We start from the raw sequence: 21714 nt of genomic DNA on the forward strand, positions 1-21714 counted from the left end.
AAGTCGATGATGTCATCCAACCATCTCACCCTCTGTTGTTCCCTTCTGCTCCTGCCTTCAGTCTTTCCCAGCATTAGGGTCTTTGCCAGTGAGTTCTTCCTATCAGGTGGCCGAAGTATTGGAGCTTTAGCTTTAGCATCCGTCCTTCCAATGAATATTCAAGACTGATTTCCTTTAGGATTGACTGTGATCTTCTTGCTGTTCAAGGGACTCTCAAGAGTCTTCTCCAACACTACAGTTTAAAAACATCAATTCTTCAGCTCTCAGCTATCTTTATGGCCCAGCTCTCACATCCATACATGACTACTAGAAAAACCATAGCTTTGACTAGAAGGACCTTTGTTGGTAAAATAATGTTTCTTCTTTTTTAATATGTTGTCCTGGTTTGTCATAGCTTTTCTTCCAAGGAGCAAGTGTCTTTTAATTTCATGGCTGCAGTCACCATCTGCAGTCATTTTGGTGCCCAAGAAAATAAAGTCTGTCATTGTTTCCCCATCTATTTGCCATGAATGATGGGACCGGATGCCTTGAGCTAAGTTTTTTGAATGTTGAGTTTTAAGCCAGCTTTTTCACTCTCCTCTTTCATTTTCATCAAGAGGCTCTTTAGTTCTTCACTTTCTGCCGTAAGGGTGGTGCCATCTGCGTATCTGAGGTTGTTGATGTTTCTCCCAGCAGTCTTGTTTCCAGCTTGTGCTTCATCCAGCCCAGCATTTCACATGATGTTCTCTGCATATAAGTTAAATAAGCAGGGTGACAATATATCTGGCACATAGTAAAGACATTGAGTTAAAATCTGTTGAGTGACTCAGTGTTGATGAGATCTTGAATCAAAAGGTTGAGATTTTTCAAAGTATATTGCCAGCTGTATAATTGATTAGTCAGTGAAGTCTTTTTTTTTTTTTTTTGTCAGTGAAGTCTTAATAATTAATAAATGATAACTTTCAAAAGTAGCTCTCCGGTAACACTTGGGTTTCCATTGGAACTAATTGGGATTTTTGGTTTGCTTGCTTGTTTTTTTAAAAATTAATAGCCTTTAGGGTAGCAAAGTTTTGATTTCTTTTAATATTTTCAGAGTGCCTCACAGTTAGTTGATACCTAGTGTTCTTTGAAGATTATAAAGATTTTGTCATTTAACATTTGAGGAAACCTGGGATCAGAAATTAAAACCTCTTTCATGCCAGGAGATAGTTTATTCAAAGAAATTGGTATTTGGAGGTAGTTAAAAATCAGAATTCTTTCCCTTAGATGGCATTGCAGTCTGACTAAGAGCTTGAGTGTAAAGTACTTCAAATCGAATAAATGTGAATGGTCATGCTAAAGACCTTAAGTATTTGTTGTCAGGTTCATTAAGTGACTTTTAAAGGCTGAGGAAATGCTCTTTGATCTGTTCAGTGTTATCTCAGACTCCTCTTTTGGGACCTAATTATGCTGATAGCAGTGAATCTAGCCTTGCAACACTTGTTCGTGGCGCTTTATAATCGGTTAGCCGCATACTAGGATTTCAGTGGTTAATAAACTTATGCTTTAGTTATATCTTGTCTCTTTTCAGAGGTGCCAGTTCATTCCACTGACTTGCTTTTTTAGTGCTTTGGTTGCTTCCTTTAGGTTGATCTGAAGTGAGGTTGGCTCAGCTGGCTTTTATTGAGGATTGATTTATGGGGTGACAGATTTTTTCTGTGCTACCTTTTCCTTGAATTGTGAATGTTCTCTGAGTGGTTTTCTTTTTTCTTTTTGTGTTTTGAAAGAACTTAAGTCCTTAGGAGGCCACTGACCTAGGGAGTCTCAAAGGTCTGTGAGACGAGTGTGCTTCTTTGCTCTGTAGTGTTCATACCTAGACACTGGCAGCTTGAAATCTCTGGCAGGTTAAAGGTTTTGCAGTTTTACACCAAATGTTTCATGTAAGAATTCCTTGCTGTCTGAATCTGGGTGGCAAGATTTTGGTTATAGCAAATTCAGACAGCAATATGTTTTATCCAGATGCATTTGTTTCCTCAGCTTTAGATGTAGCAAGGGGTATCTCAGGTTCATTCACATCTGTTTGGATTCTTAGGTTTGGATAAGAACAGTTTAAATCAAAAGGGATTTTACTTTACCAATATTTACTTTATCACTGAGGTGAAATTCAGTGGCAAGGTGAGAAACCTTCCTTAGAGCCGATTGCAGCTGATGGCTGGCTGCCCCTGGCTTTTGACCCTTCTACCTCAGTTCATCCCAGGAGTCACTGTGTCAATATCTACCAGAGAACTGGTCTTAATCCCTTAACCTTTTTTTCTTATCTACTTTAGGACTTTTTTTGGGTCTTAACTGTTACACAGATATATCTCCCTAAACTTCACATTGCTCTGAAAAAATTGTTAAAAGTTCAGTTGGTGTTTGTAGGATGAAGGGGGTTCGAGTAGCAGTCTTCAAAGTTAGACTCATCCCTGGTACTTTTATATTTCAGCTACTCTCCTGTATTGCCTTACTCTGCAAGACTTTTAAGCCTGTGCTGGAGGTCCCCAGGCAACCCCCACAGAGAGTATTTCCCCTCCATTTCTAGCTTTTAGAGGTGCCTGTGAGACACTTGTCAGGTTTTCCTGTTAGCTCAGCAGAATACTGACTCTATTGGGATTCAGGTAAAGCTGAGAGGGAAGAACCCACCAAATTATTGTATCTGAGCGAGGAGGGGACAGGGAGAAGGAATATGGGGAGCAGAATCTCAACAAGATGGTGTCCAGTTCCTTTACTAGTTCATATCTACTGTCAGCTCCAAAGTTTAAGCACTGCTGCACCCCAGGCCCTTGATCCTTGTGTCCCAACCTCTAAAGTCTATTTTTTTCTTCTTTGCTCTTCTGTTTATACCAGGATTAGTTTATTTTTTAGTTTTAGTTCCAGGGGAAAGGATAACAAAATTAATGCTCGAGTGCCAACTAAGCTGCAAGTACCATGTTAGTAGGTACTTTGCAAATACACATATTATTGTCAGTCCTTATTATTAATCTTAAGTAGAAGTGTCCTCATTGTTCATATGGGGTAACTGAAGCTCAGAGAGGTTAAGTAACATGTCTGAGATCACACAGCTAGAAAGGCTGGAGATGGGAAACAAACTGTTTAGTTCAGAAAATATGGCTTTTATTACATCCTTTCACTTTCTGCTATAGCAAACCTCCACTCATTACTTTTCTGATAAACCACACAGCCTTCCCTGATCCCAGGTGTCTGGATGCTGATTCATAGCCCAGATTGCAGCAGATTGTCCCAAGGCAGCAGGCGTCTATCATTGTGAAATGAATAAATGTGCATGGTAACATTAGAATAGTGTTAAAGAATATGTAAAATAAAAAATAAATCTCACTATAGACTTCCAGTTCCATTCCCCATCCATAACTATTGCCTTTTTAGTTGCTTATGTATTCTTCTAAAGCATCTGTTTTATACGCATTTATGTTTACATCTAACTATGGCTTAAACAATAAATGGTAGCATGTAATACATGTTACATCTTTTTTTTTTCACATAGTATTTTAAAAGGACGTTCCTTACTGATACAAGTAGATCTATTGTATGCTTTTAAAAAACGTTTTATTGAGCTATTTTTATACCACTTGCCCAGTTGTTAATTAAGCTGTTTCTCTCTTAGTGATATTTGTGAAATTTGACATTTTCACTCTGAGATATGTATTATAAATATTATTACTCAATTAAAAAAAATAAAAAATAAAAAATGTTTTATTGAAGTGTACCCAGAAGAACATGCACATGTCAGATGTGCAACTAATTTTCACAAACTGAGCACATCTACATAACTAGCACCTCTATCAAGAAATGGAAATTACCAGCATCCCAGATCAGTCTTTTGAATGGTGCTTTGGTAGTCCGTGCAAATGAATACTGTTGTAACAAGTTTTCTATTAATGGATATTTAGGTTGTTGTTAGTCTTGCTTTCATAGGAAGATGGAAGATGGATAGTCTCTTTGAATTTCCCCTGATTCCAGGATGCTGTGGGACCAGTGCTTAATTTGTTTTGTGGATATTTTCCAGGAGGAGAAATTATAGCCACTGTGTAAGGCCGACAGAATGATGCTTGTGCCTGTAGGCCTGGTTATCAGGGAACCTGAGGTAGGGACTACTGGAACTCAGTTCTTTGGCTGCTGTGGATGTATGTGCTTGTCAGTGTCTGGGCTGGCCACGTCTGGCTTCAGTCAGATAGGAGAGCTATGGAGGGGTGAACTGGCCCATCTCAGAAACAGAAGGGATGCTGTAATTAGCTACTGAACTCCACTGGGATAGTCTTTTTTCAGGAAAATAGAGAAAGAGGTTGTATCCCCTTCCTTGGCTAAGGAGGAAGATAGACTTGAAATCATTGAACCCCAAGCAGTGCTTCCCAAATCAGTGTATCCTTTTTTAAATTCATCATTAAAAATAAAAGCACAGTTTGTCCTTGGACACCAATGTAGAGGTTAGGGTGCTGACCCTCCACAGAGTCAAAAATCTAGGTATAACTTTATAGATGGCATTTTGTTGGATGTTCTGCATCTGTGGAGGACTTCCCTGGTGGTTCAGATGATAAAGAATCTACCTGTGGTACAGGAGATCTGGGTTTGATCCCTGGGTAGGGGAAATCCCTTGGGGAAGGGAATGTCTACCCACTGCAGTATTCTTGCCTGGAGAATCCCATGGATAGAGGAGCCTGGTGGGCTACATACAGTCCCTGGGGTTGCAAAGAGCCAAACACAACTGGAGCAACTGACACAAACACTGCATCCGTGGATTCAACCAACCATAGCTCATGTAGTAACATCGGATTTATTGTTGAAAAAAATCTTCATATAGGTGGATCTGTGAAGTTTAAACTCATGTTGTTCAGGTGTTACCTTGAACACAAGTCAGTGGTTTTTATTATATGCACAAGTTTGTGCTACTATCACCATCACCTAAGCCCAGAATATTTTCATTATCCCATAAATATACCCCATAGCCAGTGGCAAGTCTCTCCCTGTTCCTCTCCTCCATTCATCCTTAGACAACCACTTTCTTTCTCTGTGGATTTGCCTGTTCTGGACACTTCATAAAAATGGAATCACATAACATGAGGTATTTTGTGGCTGCTTCTTTCACTGATGTGTAATGTTTCACTTCTTTTACTTACGTGTAATGTTTTCAGAGTTCATTTACAGTGGCATGTGTCAGTATGTGCTTCTTTTTATGGCTAAATAATATTCCATTATATGCATATATCACATTTTGTTCATTCATCTGTTGATGGACATTTATTTCCACTTTTTGGCTTCATATTATGATAATGCTGCTGCCGAACTTTCATATATGTGTTTTGTGTGGACATATGTTTTCATTTCTCTTTGAGTATACCTGGAAGTGAAATTGTTGGGTCATATGGTACTCTGTTTAACTTCTTAAAAATTGTAAAAAAAAAAAAAAAAAAAACACATAAAATACACCATTTAAACCATTTTTGAGTGTACAGTTCAGTGGAGTTAAGTATGTTCACATTGTTATGAAGCATCTCCAGAACTCTTTTTTGTTTTGTGAAACTGACACTCTGTACCCATTATACAATGATTTCCCTTTATACCCCTTCCTCAACCCTTGGTAACTATCATGCCACTTTCTGTTTCTATAATTTGACTACTTTAGATACCTCATATAAGTGGAGTCATACAGTACTTGTCTTTTTTGACTGGTTTATTTCACTTAACATGTACTCAAAGGTCATCCGTGTTGTAACATGTGACAGGACTTCCTTTTTTTAAGGCTGGAATAATTTATTCCAGTGTGTGTATGCACCACATTTTGTTTATCCTTTTGTTCTTTGATGGCCTTTTGCTTCCACCCCTTGACTCTTGTGAATAGTGCTGCCAAGAATGTGGGTGTGCAAATCTCTTTGTGTCCCTGCTTTCAGTTCTTTCGGATATATACCCAGAAGTGGGATTGCTAAATTATATGGTAGTTCCATATTATTTTCCTTACTGAGTGGACCATTTTACAATCCTACCAAGAGTGTACCAGGTTTCTGATTTCTCTGCATCCTTGCCAGCACTTGAAAATTTCTGTTTATGGTTTTTTTTTTTTTAAATGGGTGCCATCCTAATGGGTGTGAGGTGACACATTTATTGTGACTTTGGTTTCCATTTCTCTAATGGTGTTGCATGTCTTTTCATATGCTGGTTGGCCATTTGAATGTCTTCTTTGGATAAATGTTCAAACTCTTCTCTCACTTTAATCAGTTTGGCTTTTGTTGAGTTGTAGGAGTTCTTTATATGGTCTAGATATTAACCTTTTATCAGATATGTGATTTGCAAATATTTTCTCTCATTCTGTAGGTTGCCTTTCATTCGTGTTCTTTGCACAAAGGCTTTTAGGTTTGTTGTCACATCTGTCTATTTTTGCTTTTTTGTTTGTGCTTTCCGTGTCATATCCAAGAAATCATTGCCAAATCTAATGTTATGAAACTTTCCCCCTATTTTTTTCTAGGAGTTTTATAGTTTTGGTTGTAGCTTTAGGTCTCTAATCAATTTTTAGTTAATTTTTGCATATGGTGTAAAAAAGTGAGCAAAGTATTTGAACATTTATCCAAGGATGACTTTCAAATGGCCAACCAGCATATGAAAAGATGGTGTAAGGTAAGAGTCCAGATGCATTCTTTTAAGTGTGGATATCTACTTTTCCCTGTATTCTTTCTGTAGAATTGCCAGGTTGTTTTCTAAAGTGAGTGTACCATTTTATATTCTCTTAGCAATGTATAAGGATTCCATATGTTATTACTTGTCTTTTTCTATCAGCAACTGCAGTTTTTTTGGTATTTTTTTATTGTGATAAAATATACAAAACATACAATCTATCATTTTAGCCATAAAGTGTATAATTCATTGGCATTAACTGCATTCAGTGTTGTGCAACCATCATCACTATCCATTTCTGGAACTTTTCATCATCCCAAACAGAAATTCTGTACCTGTTAAACAATAACTTTCTGTTCCTCTACCCCTTAGCCTTTGGTAACCACCATTCTACTTTCTGTTTCTATGAGTTTGCCTATATTTCATATAGTGGAATTATAAAGTATGTTTTTGTGTATGGCTTCTGTTTAGCATACTGGTTTCCGGGTTCATTCACATTTTAGCAAATATCAAAATTTCATTCTTTTTTAATGCTGAATGCTGTTTTTTTTTTTCAATTAAAAAAAACTAGTTGATTTACAATGCTGTGTTAATTTCTGCTGTACAGCAAAGTGATTCAGTTATATATATACTTATACACATACATTTCTTTTTTAAAATACTCTTTTCCATTATAGTTTATTGTAGAATATTGAATACAGTTCTCTGTACTATATATACAGTAGGATGTTGTTGTTTATCCCTTCTGTATACTAAAGCTTACATCTGCTAACCCCAACCTCCCAGCCCACCATCCCTCCTCTGGCTTCCTCCTGCTTGGGAACCACAAGTCTGTTCTCTATGTTTGTGAGTCTGTTTCTGTTTCGTGTGTGTGTGTGTGTGTTGTTCAGTCATGTCCAACTCTTTGCAGTCTCATGGGTTGTAGCCCAGCCAGGCTCCTCTGTCTATAGAATTCTTCAGGCAAGAACACTGGAGTGAGTTGCCATGCCCTTCTGCAAAGGATCTTCCTTACCCAGGGGTTGAACCTGGATCTCCCACATTGCAGGCAGTTTCTTTACCTTCTGAGTCATCAGGGAAGCCCTCAATAGGTTTGTCAGGTGAGTGTATGCTCCTCGGTTTTTGTCTCGTCACAACAAAGATTTGGAGTGACGGACATTAAAGCCCCCTCGGCGTGTCACAGCTCTCGGGTCTTGGACAGACTGTGTTATAGCTCTCAGGTCTCGAACGGACTGTGTTACAGCTCTTAGATAAATCAGTGTTACAGCTCAGTGTTACAGCTCTATTTTATTTAGATAATAGCAGGAAAATCCATCTTCGAGACATGAGGGCATGTCGACCCAAAGACGCGAAGAGAAGGGTGCCCTAGCGCACGGGAGAGAGAGAGAAGAGAGCTTTGGCTCCTCTTTTTATATGTTTCTCTCTCCCTGGGCCTGTCCTATGTAAATTGGGCCAGCCAGGAGTTCTGTTTGTTTTACCTGAGGTTCTCACTCCAGTCCTCTGACCTTCCTTTGTTCTATTTTCCCGGGCTTTTCCCTTCCAGGTCTTTTAGCCACTGCCATTCTGGACTCCTTTTCCCTATTGTAACTACCTAACAGGTTCATTTGTGTCATATTTTAGATTCCACATGTAAGTGATATATCATATTTGTCTTTCTCTTTCTAACTTTGCTTAGTATGATGATCTCTAGTTGCATCCATGTTGCTATAAATAGTGTTTCATTTTTTATATCTGAGTAGTATTCCATTGTATATATGCGCCACATCTTTATCCATTCATCTGTTGATGAACATCTAAGTTTTTTTTCATATCTTGGCTATTGTAAATAAGTGCTGCTATGAATACAGGGGTGCATGTATCTTTTTTGAGGTATGTCTGGGATATATGCCCAGAAGTAGGATTGCTGGATCATATGGTAATTCTTAGTTTTCAGAGAAACATCCATACTGTTTTCCACAGTGGCCGCAACATCTTACCTTCCCACAAACAGCATAGGAGGAGGATTCTCTTTTCTCCACATACCTTTTCCAGCATGATGACCATTCTGACCAATGTGCAGTGATACTTTTTTATAGTTTTAGTTTTGGTTTGCATTTCTCTAGTGATTAGCAATGTTGAGCCTCTCTTCATGTGTCTGTTGGCCATCTGTATTTCTTTGGAAGTTAAGCCCTTGTCAGTTGCATTGTTTGCAGATGTTTTCTCCCATTCTGTAGATTGTTTTTTTTTCATTTTGTTTATGGTTTCCTTTGCTATGTAAAAGCTTGTAAGTTTGACTAGGTCTCATTTGTTTGTTTTTGTTTTTATTTATTGTTGTTGCCTTGGAAGACTGACTTAAGAAAACATTGGTATGATTTATGTCAGAACGTTTTGCCTGTGATCTCTTGCAGGAGTTTTAAGGTGTCGTATCTTATGTTTAAGACTTTAAGCCATTTTGAGTTAATTTTTGTGTATGATGAGAGGGTGTACTCTAACTTCACTGATTTACACATTGCTGTCCTGCATTCCCAACACCACTTGAGACTTTTTCCCATTGTATTAAGGCTGAATAAGATTGCATTGTATGGAAACACCACATTTTATTTATCCAGTCATCTGTCGATGGGCATTGGTTTGTTTTCACCTTTTGTCTTCTCATGAATAATGCTGCTAAGAACATTTATGTGTAAGTGTGTTTTAGTCCCTGCTTACTATCTTTTGGCATGTATATTTAGGAATGAAATTGCTGCATCATATGATAATTCTGTGTTTAACTTTATGAGAAACTGCTGACTTTCACAGTAGTTGCACCATTTTATATTCTCACCAACAGTGTACAAGAGTTCGTTTCACCTTATCTTTGCCAATGCTTGTTAGTTTCCTCTTTTCTTTCTTTTTTTTTTTTTTCTTCTTTCTTTCTTTTAATAACAGCTGTCTTAATGTATGGCAAGTGATATCTCATTGTTTTGACTGCATTTCCCTAATGACTAGTAATGCCGAGCATCTTTTCATATGCAATTGTCCATTTATTCTTTAGAGAAATGTCTGTTTAAATCCTTTGTCCAGGGACTTCCCTGGTGGTCCAGTGGCTTAGTCTCTCTACTCCCAACGCAGGGGGTCCAGGTTCAATTCCTGGTTAGGGAACTAGATCCCACATGCCACAACTATGACCAAGCACAGTCAAATTAAAAAAAAATTCCTTGTCTAAGGATTTTTTTTTTTTTGGCTGGACCATGCTGGGATCTTAGTTTCTGGATCAGGGATCAAACCCTTGCCCCCTGCAGTGGAATCGTGGAGTCCTCATCACTGGACTGCCAGGGAAGTCTTGCTTTGTTCATTTTTTGAATTGTCTTTTTGTTGAGCTGTAAGATTTCTTTATATTTTTTGGATATTAGATCTTTTTTAGATGTATAATTTGCAAGTATTTTTCCTATTCTCTGCATTGTCATTGCTTTAATAGTGTTCCTTGCAGCACAAACTTTTAATGAAGTCCATTTTATTCATTTCTTATTTTATGTGCTTTAAGTGTTATGTCAAGGAAACTGTGGCCTAATCCATGGTCACAAAAATTTCCACCTTTTCTAAGAGTTTTATAGTTTTAGTTTTTACATTTAGGTTTTTGGCTCACTTTGAATTATGGTTTGTATTCAGTTTGAGGAAGGTGTCCAAATTCATTCTTTTCCTGGTGGATAGCTACTTGCTTCAGCACCATTTGTTAAAAAGACTGTTCTTTTTTCTTTTTTTAATTTTTTATTTTATGTTGGGGGATAGTTGATTAACAATGTCGTGATAGTTTGAGATGAATAGCCAAGGGACTCATGCTATACATATAAGCCACCACATAACATTGAGCAGAGTTCCATGTGCCATACAGTATGTCCTTGTTGGTTATCCATTTTAAATATAGAAGTGTGTACATGTCCATCCCAAATTCCTTAACTGTCCCTTCGCCTCTTCCTTCCTCCCAACCATAAGTTTGTTCTCTAAGTCCATAAGTCTGCTGGTAAGTTCATTTGTATTATTTATTTTTAGGTTCCACATATAAAGGACATAATATGATATTTCTCTTTCTTTGTCTGATTGACTTCATTCACTATGACAATTTCAAGGTCCATCCATGTTGCTGCAAATGTCATTATTTTATTCTTTTCAGTGGCTGAGTAATATTCCATTGTATATGTGTACCACATCTTCTTTATCCATTTCTCTGTGGATGGACATTTAGGTTACTTCCCTGTCTTGGTTATTGTAAACAGTGCTACAGTGAACACTGGGATTCACATATCCTTTCAGCTCATGTTTTTCTCCAGATATATGCCCAGGAGTGGGATTGCAGGGTCATACGGTAGCTCTATTTTCAGTTTTTAAAGAAACTCCATACTGTTCTCCATAGGAGCTGTACCAGTTTACATTTCCACCAAGTGTAAGAATATTCTCTTCTCTCCATACCCTCTCCAGCATTTGTTTGTAGATTTTTTATGATAGCCATTTTGACTGGTGTGAGGGGATATCTCATTGAAGTTTTGATTTGCATTTCTCTGATAATTAGTGATGTTGAACATCTTTTCATGTGCCTCTTGGTCATCTCTGTGTTTTCTTTGGAGAAATGTCTATTTAGGTCTTCTGCCTATTTTTTGACTGGGTTGTTTTGATGCTATGAAGCATCATGAACTGTTTATAAATTTTAGAGATCACTTCTCGGCCTTTTGGCTAAGATCAAGTATAAATTTTAGACTAATCCCTTGTCAGTCACATGGCTTGCAAGTATTTTCACCCAATCTGTGGGTTGTCTTTTCATTTTATTGTTTCCTTTGCTTTGTAAAAGCTTTTGAGTTTAAGTAGGTCCCATTTGGTTATTTTTATTTCCATTATCCTGGGAGATGGGTTGAAAAAGATATTGCTCCAGTCTCACATTTAGGTCTTTATTCCATTTGAGTCTTTATTTTTGTGTATGGAATTCAAAAATGATCTAATTTCTTCTTCTTCTTTTTTTTTTTTAACATAAGAAACTATCTTTTCAGCACTGTGTAGTCTTGCTTCCTTTGTCATTAAAAAGGCTATTCTTTTCCCATTGAATTGTCTGGGACCACAATTAAAAAAAACAAGGCAGTTGACATAGATGTATGGATGTACTTCTGGACTTTCATTCTGTTCCACGGTCAGTATGCATATCCTTTGGACATACTGTCTTGATTACTGTAGCTTTGTATTTTAAGTTTTTAGACTGGGAATTGTGAGTCTTCCCATGTTGTTAATATGGAATATTATATTGATTACAGTATGTTGAACCAGTTTTGCATTCCTGAAAAAGTTTCACTTGGGCATGGTTTATAATTTCTTATATTCTGCTGAATTTGATATGACAGTATTTTCTTGAAGATTTTCTGTCTGTGTTCATAATGGATATTGATAGTTTTCTTGTGATGTCTTTGTCTGGTTTTGATGTCAATGTAACATCCACCCAGAAACTCAGTGTTATCTTAATTGAAATAGTTAGTGAGATCATACTAGATTAAGGTATGCCCTGAATCCAATGACTTATGTCCTTATAATAAGCAAAGAGAACAGAAAGACACCAATAGGAAAAAAGGGCCTGTGAAGTGAGGGAGCCAGAGATTGGAGAGGTGCTGCTATAAGCCAAGAAATGCCAAGAACCATCAGAACCTAGGAAGAAGGAAAGAATCTTTCCTAGATTCTTCATGAGGAAGCATGACCCAGTTGACAATTCTGTCCTCCAGAACTGTAGGAGAATACATTTTTATTGTTTTAAGCCATCTAGTTTGTAGTAATTTATTATAGCAGCTCTTGGAATGTAACATCCCAGTTAAGTCATCTGGTCTTGGGCTTTTCTTTTTTCCTTTAAAAAAATTTTATTTATTTATTTATTTATTTATGACTGTGCTGGGTCCTCATTGCTGTGTGGGCTTTTTCTCTAGTTGCAGTGAGCAGGGGCTACTCCTCGTTGGGGTATGTGGGCTTCTCATTGTGGTGGCTTCTCTTGTGGAGCAAGGGCTCTGGGTGTGCAGACTTCAGCAGTTGCAGCTCCTGGGTCCGAGAGCACAGGCTCGGTAGTTGTGGTGCATGGGCCTAGTTGCTCCACAGCATGTGGGATTCTCCCGGACCAGGGATCGGACCTGTGTCCCCTGCATTGGCAGGCAGATTCTTTACCACTGAGCCAGCAGGGAGGCCTCTGGGCTTTTATTTATGTGAATTTTTTGATTGTTGTTAATAATTCAATCTCTTTACTTCTTATAAAGGCCTATTCAGATTTTCTCTTTCTTCTTGAGTCAGTTTCAATGCTTTGTCTTTCTGGGAATTTGTCAGTTTCATCTAAGTTATTCTCATTTGTTGATATGCTATTGTTCATAGTATTCTTAGAATCCTTTTTATTTCTGTAAGGTCAGTAGTAACATTCTGCTTTCTTTCCTGATTTGGGGGATTTTGAATCTTTTTTTCTTTGTCAGTCTAGCTAGTTTTGTCAATTGATGATGTCAAAGAACCAGCTTTCAGTTTCATTGATTTTTCTCTAGGTTTCTAGTCTCTGCTTCATCCAAACTCTTTATTATTTCCTTCCTTTTACTTGCTTGTGTTTACTTTATTCTTTTTTTTTTTCTCCTAGTTTGTTAAAGTGGAAGCTTAGGTTATTGCTTTGAGGTCTTTTTTAGTGTAGGCATTCATAGCCCTGTTTCTGCTATATCCTCTAAGTTTTAGTATTGGCTGAGCATGATCTGCCATAACAAAATATTACACCATAGACCAGGTGGCTTAAGCAACAGAAATTAATTTTCTCATAATTCTGGGGTTCGAAGTCCAGCATGGTCAGTTTCTGGTGAGATCTTTCTTAGCTTACAGACTGCCACCTTCTTGCTACGTCTTCATATGGCAGGTAGAGAGAGCAAGAGCACCTGTGTCTCCATATGGCAGATACAGCAAGAGCATGCTCTCTTGTATCTCTCTAATAAGGACATTAATCCCATCATGAAGGCCCCACCTCTAACTACCTCCTAAGGTCCCATCCCCAGATACCATCCTGTTAAGGATTAGGTCTTCAACATATGAATCTTAGGGGGACACAATTCAGTTCATGGCAGGTATGTTCTATTTTTTTTTTTTTCATTCATTTCAAAGTACTTCCTATTTTTCCTTGTAATTTTTTCTTTGATCTATTTATTGGTTATTTAAGAGTGTGTGATTTTCACATTTTTTTAATCATTAGCATTTATTAATAGGATGGATAAATATAGGTTGAAAAACATACTTGACAGCAAAATATCAAATTGATAGCTGGACTATAGAATGTATGTGTGTGTGTGCTAGGTTGCTTCAGTTATGTCTGATTCTGTGTGACCCTGTGGACTGCAGCCTGCCAGGCTCCTCTGTCCATCGGATTCTCTAGGCAAGAATACTGGAGTGGGTTGCCATGCCCTCCTCCAGGAAATCTTCTCGATCCAGGGATTGAACCCTGGTCTCTTTAAGTTTACCTGTACTGGCAGGTAGGTTCTTACCACTAGGCCACCTGGGAAACCCATAAAATGTATACATTTTTAGAAGCATAAAAAAAATTTTTTTTACAAAGAGCATTTACTATAATAGTCACTTGCATCTTGTCATTCACATAGCAACAGTAGAGATCCCCGGGGTAGCATGCAGAACTGAAGTGCCCCAAGGAAGACAGAGGCAAGAGCAGAATAATATGCTGAGAAAAGACTCTTAAGAGCAATACCCAAAAAAAAAAAAAAACGGGCAAAAATATCATCACAAAATTGTACCTGAGTGACGAGAAGCTCTGTTTCAAATTCAGAAACCTAGGTTAACAAATTAGTCTGCTTCATTCTTTTCTTTGGATGCTTAACCCAGCCAGAACTTCTGTCTTATAACCAAATCCAGTGTGATCAATCACTAATCAATTAAGGCCTCAGCTTTCTGCTGAAGAGTTCCTGATAACCTGATGGAGACATACTTGCTCTGGCTTCAGTTAGCATGCTGTCAAGCATCCCTCTCTGTGCCTAACATGCCAACAGAGAACCCAAGTCTTCCTCTTGTTATTTACCATGAATACGCACTTAGAAACAGGAAGCATTGACACCCCTTTTTAGTAAACATTCCTTTAGAAACGTTAAAAGGGGAGGACCTCCCTCTTACATTCCACATATTTTTTAATTTTACAAATGTATTATTGACTTGTAATTTTATTCGATTGTTGTCAGAGAACATACTTTTATAATTTCAGTTTTGAAGTTTTCAGTTTGAAAATTTATTGAGACTTGTTTTGTGGCTGAACATACGGTCTATCCTGGATAATGCTCCATGTGTGCCTCAGAAGGATGTGTATTCTCTTGAGTGGTATGTTCTATAGATGTATGTTAGGTCAAGTTGATTTATAGTATTCAAATCTTCTACATCCTTGCTGATCATCTAATTCTATCCATTGTCACAAAATGAAGTATTGAAGTTTCCCAACTATTATTGAGTCATTTATTTTTCCCTTAAGTTTTGTCAAATTTTACTTCATTTATTTTGGGTTTCTATTGTTAGGAGCGTGTATGTTTATAATTGTCATATCGTCTTTGTGGATATCGAGTTGTTTTTTTTTTTACCCTTTTGTCATTATGTAATATCATTCTTTGTCTCTAGTAACAAATACCATCTTGAAGTCTATTGTTTTTTTATTCTTGTGACTTTCTAGATCCCAGGAATATGTGAGGTTTTGTAAGCACCTGTGAATATCTCGTTACTAATATTTTCCTTTTAAGATTTTTGTTTAGTCTCTATTATCCATCACCTCAGCCAGCTGGGACTTAAACACTTGCCTATAATTGCTTTTGACAGATTCCTCCTGGGGAATGAGTTTTGCACTTGAGCTCCCAGTCAGATCAAATACAGACATCCTTGCTAGTGGGGTCTTCTAGGAAATTATTATCAGATAGGTCAGATGATGATAGTTCTTTGGGAACAAGGCTTTGGAAGAGATTCAGCTCCATTCTGCAGTCTCTGGTGGTTGCCTGGCAGCACTGGGAAAGTGGATTGTTTTCATGTAACTTATATCTGGAAAGTGAGGCCTGTGACTAGAGCAAGTTAAAATGCCTCAAAGCTCACTATTCTTACTGAGTTTCATCCATTTTTCTTAAAAAACAAAAAATAAATGCTGGGTTGCTGCAGGCCTTTGGCTAGTTGCCAGAGTTCTGAAAAAGTTGATTCTAACATTTTTTTTTTTTGGCCAACTTTTTCACTGCTTTTATGAAGGAGAGAAATTTGGGAGGTCTTTATCCCATATTCTTGCTGATAAAATCAAGTGCATCACTTTTGGCAAAGGTAGGCACTGAGGCATCAGCAACCTTTCCAAATCAATAGTGCCAAGCTAGTCCTAGGCATGACTGAGTTAGGAGGCAAGTAACCCTTCTCCTAGATGGAGATACAAACAGAGACCTTAAACACTTCTACCTCTAAAAGGAAAAGGAGGGGGAGGGAACCATTTTCTTGGCACATCTACATACTAGATGTATGTACTATGGGGCTTCCCTGGTGGCTCAGATGGTAAAGAATCCACCTACAATGCAGGAGACCCAGGTTCGATCCCTGGGTTGGGAAGATCCCCAGGAGAAGGGAATGGCTACCTACTCCAGTATTCATGTCTGGAGAATTCCATGGTCAAAGGAGCCTGGCGGGCTATAGTCCATGTGGTCACAAAGAGTCAGTTATGACTGAGTGACACATACACACACACATACCTTTATGATGTGTAGCAAGTTTTATTCTCACTTTACAGTGAGGAAACTGAAGTGAAGGCCATGAAATGCCGCAGGCCACAAACCTTCTAAGGGCATGCATACCTTTAGGATTCAGACCTAAAAAGGCTATTCCCTTTATACCGTAATTTTCACTTTTTGAGTTATCACTGTGTGATCACTACATTTAATCATATTTTCTCATCTAGTCATCTTTCTTTGAGGTAGTTTTTTTTTTTGTTGGTTTTTTTTTTACAGAAGAGAAAACTGAGGCTGAGATGTTAGGCCTCTTGCCCAGGATATAGTGTAAGCAGGACAGAGTCCGTCCTGCTAGTTTTCTTCACCCTTAACTTTAGACAGTGTGCACTGCTTCTTCAGAGGATTGTCACCTCCTTTCCTGCTGACTTGCTTCTAGGGACCAGCCTATACTGTTTCCTGGTTAAGGAGCTCTTTGGTGTCTGAAGTCCTAGAGCGACCAAGGTCAAAAGAAATCCCCTTGGCTATCCATGTCTCTGTCTAGTAGAAAGAGCACTAGATTAGAAATTCTGGCTTAGCAGAATGTTGCTAGAATTGGTCCTTATCATTGAAGAAGTTGAAAGGGCTAGTTACTTGTTACTTAAAGAGATTGGAGGAATGAATACATGTTTAAATTTCTTTAATTCAAGTCGATGTGTGCCTACTATGTGTAAGGAGTTGTGGTACCTAAAATTAATGCATTTTTTAAAGTTTGCAGTTCTTAATAACTTAGTTCTTCCCTAGAATTAACTATTGTGTCATAAACCTACTAGTTAATAGACTTTTAAACTATTTAACTATTTTGTCAATAAGCTTACTTAATTTAGTGGTAGTTCTGGCAACTTCAGTTCTTGCAGAAAAATGAAACAGTCACCTAACTCCCACATGTAAACACATTTTCAAAAGCAATTGCAAAATTCTTCCAAACTATTCCTGAATTCTTAAATAATGAGTATTTTTATCAGACCTGTAGATCTTCGTCTATATGGATGATCTTTTTTTTTTTTTTTTAACTTATTCTTGGGCTGTGTTGAGCAGTATGTGGAATCTTAGTTCCCGGACTAGGAATTGAACCTGCATCCCCTGTGGTGGAAATGCAGAGTCTGAACCACTGGGCCACCAGGGAAGTCCCTACACAGATAGGTCCCTACACAGATAGGTGTTTCCGAAAGCTGTCAAAAGTTAAAGAAGCATACCATTCCCTTTGGAGAAAGGAGTGATGTTTTCTAACTTTTTTACTCTTGGCCAAAGAACCTAATTCTGTACATTACTCTGTCTTTGACTTGGCCGTTTTCTTTTTTTTTTTGACTTGGCCGTTTTCAAACAGTAATTACAGATCTGATTATTTATTGAGAAGTAAAATATGGAGCTGAGTGAAGGAAGGTAGCTCCTAGAGCATTTGCAGTTTTACAGGAATTTTCTGACTTTACCAACCCATGACAGTTTTGATACTCAAAAACATTGATTTCACTTACTTTTCTTAACTTACCCCCCTCCCAAGTATGTAATACTTTTTTTTTTGTGATACTCTTTAATGTGGTAGAAAATCTTATTCATTTGGACTTTTGATTAGACTTTCTTTGTTTTTAATTTCCTAAATTAGAAATGTTTATTTTGTAGGTATCATAGCTGCAAATGTTTTTGTATTTTGTTTGTGGAGAGTACCTTCTCTGCAGCGGACAATGATCAGATACTTCACATCCAATCCAGCCTCAAGTAAGTCTAACTTGTGTGATTTTTATTTTGAGGTAGAGGTAATATGAAGGAAATATGTTTTATGGTAATTGAAGTGCTATAAGGAAGATGACTAACTTGTCAGTAGTTACAAGCAAAATCTGGAGGACAGGCTATAAGCTTGTAGCAGACAGGAATCTCATTTCTCTTATAGCTGTATCCAGGCACCTAAAATGTACCTTGCACATAGTAGATTTCCATAAAAATTTTTTAGTGACTTAAGATCAGTGATCACTACAAGTTTACTCTTTAAAGAGACTATTATATACAGTTTTATTTCTGTGATTTAAATAATTTACTAATTATTTTTTCTAGCTAACTTTTTCCATAGGACAAGTTGCTTTTGTTGACCTGAGAATTTTTTTTTTTTTTTTTACCTGAGAATTTTTATTGGTTGCTATAGAAAAGGGATTTAAGGTAGCTTTGTACCACTTTGAAAAATGCTATCTTAAACCATCTTATCCAGTCTTTTAACTGGCTCTGGTTTGTTGTGCATGTTTTTTTCATAATGATAATGATAATGAAAAAAGTCTAAAATGGATCATTTTTCCTGGCTATGTGTGCAGAATTACAGGACATTTTCTTTCTCTTGTAGAGGTCCTTTGTTCTCCAATGTTGCTGTCAACGTTCAGTCATTTCTCCTTGTTTCACATGGCAGCCAATATGTATGTCTTGTGGAGCTTCTCCTCCAGCATAGTGAACATTCTGGGTCAGGAGCAGTTCATGGCAGTATACTTATCTGCAGGTAATCAACTTTCATCTTGGGGCTGTCCAGAGTTTAAGTGCTCTCATCTATCTGGAGAAGAAACAAAGGGAATGATTATAGCCACATTCTATATACAGTAACCCTAAGTGCATATTTGTCTCTCAGATTGTATATATAGAAAAGGATACAAGCTGGTGTAGTACTTAAGCATGTCATTTTTGTTTCCCAAGGCCTTGGTTTCTTTAGCTCCTGCCCACCATTTTATAGATGAGTGGTTCCCAGACTTCTCGGCTGCCTTAATCATGTGGGTCTTTGTTAAATAACTTTACACTCATTTCCGAAGTGTGTTCAGTTTCCAGAAAGCTTTTGATTAGAGCTCTCCAGTAAAATTGTCAAGAATGAGTTCGTTCATTTTGTTGCAAGCATACATTAGTATGGAACCACTCTAGTCATTCTGGACTTAGCAGCATTTCCTTATCTCAGCTTGAAAATGATAACTCAGGATTCCAGGTTCCTAAATGCTGCTAAATTGGCAGTTGGTTGATGACAGTTTGCTTGTCTCAAAAAACCGTGAGTCTATGGCCATACCACCCTGAACGTGCCCGATCTCGTCAAAAAACCGTGGACTTCCAGATGTTCAAGCTGGTTTTAGAAAAGGCAGAGGAACCAGAGATCAAATTGCCAACATCCACTGGATCATCAAAAAAGCGAGAGAGGTCCAGAAAAACATCTATTTCTGCTTTATTGACTGTGCCAAAGCCTTTGACTGTGTGGATTACAATAAACTGTGGAAAATTCTGAAAGAGATGGGAATACCAGACCACCTGACCTGCCTCTTGAGAAACCTGTATGCAGGTCAGGAAACAACAGTTAGAACTGGACATGGAACAACAGACTGCTTCCAAATAGGAAAAGGAGTATGTCAGGGCTGTATATTGTCACCCTGCTTATTTAACTTATATGCAGAGTACATCATGAGAAACGCTGGGCTGTAGGAAGCACAAGCTGGAATCAAGATTGCAGGGAGAAATATCAATAACCCCAGATATGCAGATGACAGACACCACCCTTATGGCAGAAAGTGAAGAAGAACTAAAGAGCCTCTTGATGAAAGTGAAAGGGGAGAGTGAAAAAGTTGGCTTAAAGCTCAACATTCAGAAAACTAAGCTCATGGCATCCGGTCCCATCACTTCATGGCAAATAGATAGGGAAACAGTGGCTGACTTTATTTTTGGGGCTCCAAAATCTGCAGATGGTGATTGCAGCCGTGAAATTAAAAGACGCTTACTCCTTGGAAAGTTATGATCAACCTAGACAGCATATTAAAAAGCAGAGACATTACTTTGCCAACAAAGGTCTGTCTAGTCAAGGCTATGGTTTTTCCAGTGGTCATATGTGGATGTGAGAGTTGGACTATAAAGAGGACTGAGCACAGAATTGACGCTTTTGAATGGTGGTGTTAGAGAAGACTCTTGAGAGTCCCTTGGACTGCAAGGAGATCAGCCAGTCCATCCTAAGGGAAATTGGTCCTGGGTGTTCATTGGAAGGACTGATGTTAAAGCTGAAACTCTAGTATTTTGGCCATCTGATGCGAAGAGCTGACTCATTTGAAAAGACCCTGATGTTGGGAAAGATCGAAGGCAGAAGGAGAAGGGGTCAACAGAGGATGAGATGGTTGGATAGCATCACCAACTCAACAGACGTGAGTTTGGGTAAACTCCGGGAGTTGGTGATGGACAGGGAGGCCTGGCGTACTGTAGCTCATGGGATCACAAAGAGTCAGACACGACTGAGCAACTGAACTGAACTGTCGCAAAAAAAAATGTATTTTGTTTGCAAAATGTACTTAAAGCCGTAAAGTATAAAAATTCATTCCTAAAATCCTTTCATTCCTAAAATTCTTTCATTTAAAAACAGTATATCTGCCAGTTATGTGTAGTGAAAAGGCACTCAACTTGGAGATGGAAGACCTAGGTTCAGATCCTATTTCTGCTACCAGCTGTGTAATGTTGCAGGAAAGACTGTACCTCTCTGAGGGTAATCGTACTCACTTCTCATGACATAGGGTTGTAGAAGGGATGAAAATAGAAGCATCTACCACAAGGTCCAAAGTGGGTACTTAATCATTGTTAATTACTCATGTGCATCTAGTCCCTCAGAACAGAAGCTGAGTAATATCTTTGGCCTGTGTGTGTAGTTCTTTCCCCTGATCACTAATGTTGTAATTACAAAGAGTCTCTTTCAAGTGCCATTAATTCCTGCTCCACAGAAAGTTGTTTTTCGAAATTAGCCACACTCAAGGTCAGATGACATTGGTGCCAAAGGGACCTAAAAAGTCATCTAGTCTAGATCTGCAGCACATTCGTTTGGCAAACTGGGTAAAATACAGACTCCCTGGTCCCACTCCAGAGATTCTGATTTAGTGTATAATGTGTAATCCAGAGAATTCCCAGACAGTTGGTGAGTTTGGGCCATAGTCTTTCTTCATACAGTGTAGATAAGGAAAATGAAAATTAAGAGGTAGAGTGAATGACCCTGTGTTACTTAGTAAGTGATGCAGTGGGTCAGACTTTGCTTTCCCTATAATATATCCGAAGTGATAGGCAGGATAAGTATTTATGCCTGCACCTTGACTGGGGAAGAAACCCAACTGTTGGACTTCATGGGGTGGAGGTCAGAAATGGAAGCCATTTTTATACCTCACTGAAATTAGTGAAATGTGATTTATTTCTTAGGTGTTATTTCCAATTTTGTCAGTTATGTGTGTAAAGTTGCCACAGGAAGATATGGACCATCACTTGGTGCAGTAAGTATTTCTAGTTAAAATTTTTCACTTCATTTTGAAATAATTTTAGATGTACATGAAAGTTGCAAAATTAGTATGAAGGTTCATACTACCCTTAACCCTGTTATTAACTACAAAACCACAGTACAACTATCAAA

General features: G+C 38.0%; 1 protein-coding gene across 1 annotated transcript in view; it reads left to right on the forward strand.

The window, feature by feature from the left end:
- Nucleotides 1-21714, forward strand: part of PARL (presenilin associated rhomboid like) — a 54551-nt gene that overhangs the window by 15056 nt on the left and 17781 nt on the right. Inside the window, exons 5-7 of the mRNA XM_043473588.1 lie at nt 17952-18047; nt 18661-18810; nt 21507-21577. Coding sequence (XP_043329523.1) covers nt 17952-18047; nt 18661-18810; nt 21507-21577 — 317 coding nt within the window. The remainder of the gene's footprint in view (nt 1-17951; nt 18048-18660; nt 18811-21506; nt 21578-21714) is intronic.

This window comes from Cervus canadensis, chromosome 7 (genome assembly GCF_019320065.1).
Source record: "Cervus canadensis isolate Bull #8, Minnesota chromosome 7, ASM1932006v1, whole genome shotgun sequence".
Lineage (NCBI taxonomy): Eukaryota > Metazoa > Chordata > Mammalia > Artiodactyla > Cervidae > Cervus > Cervus canadensis.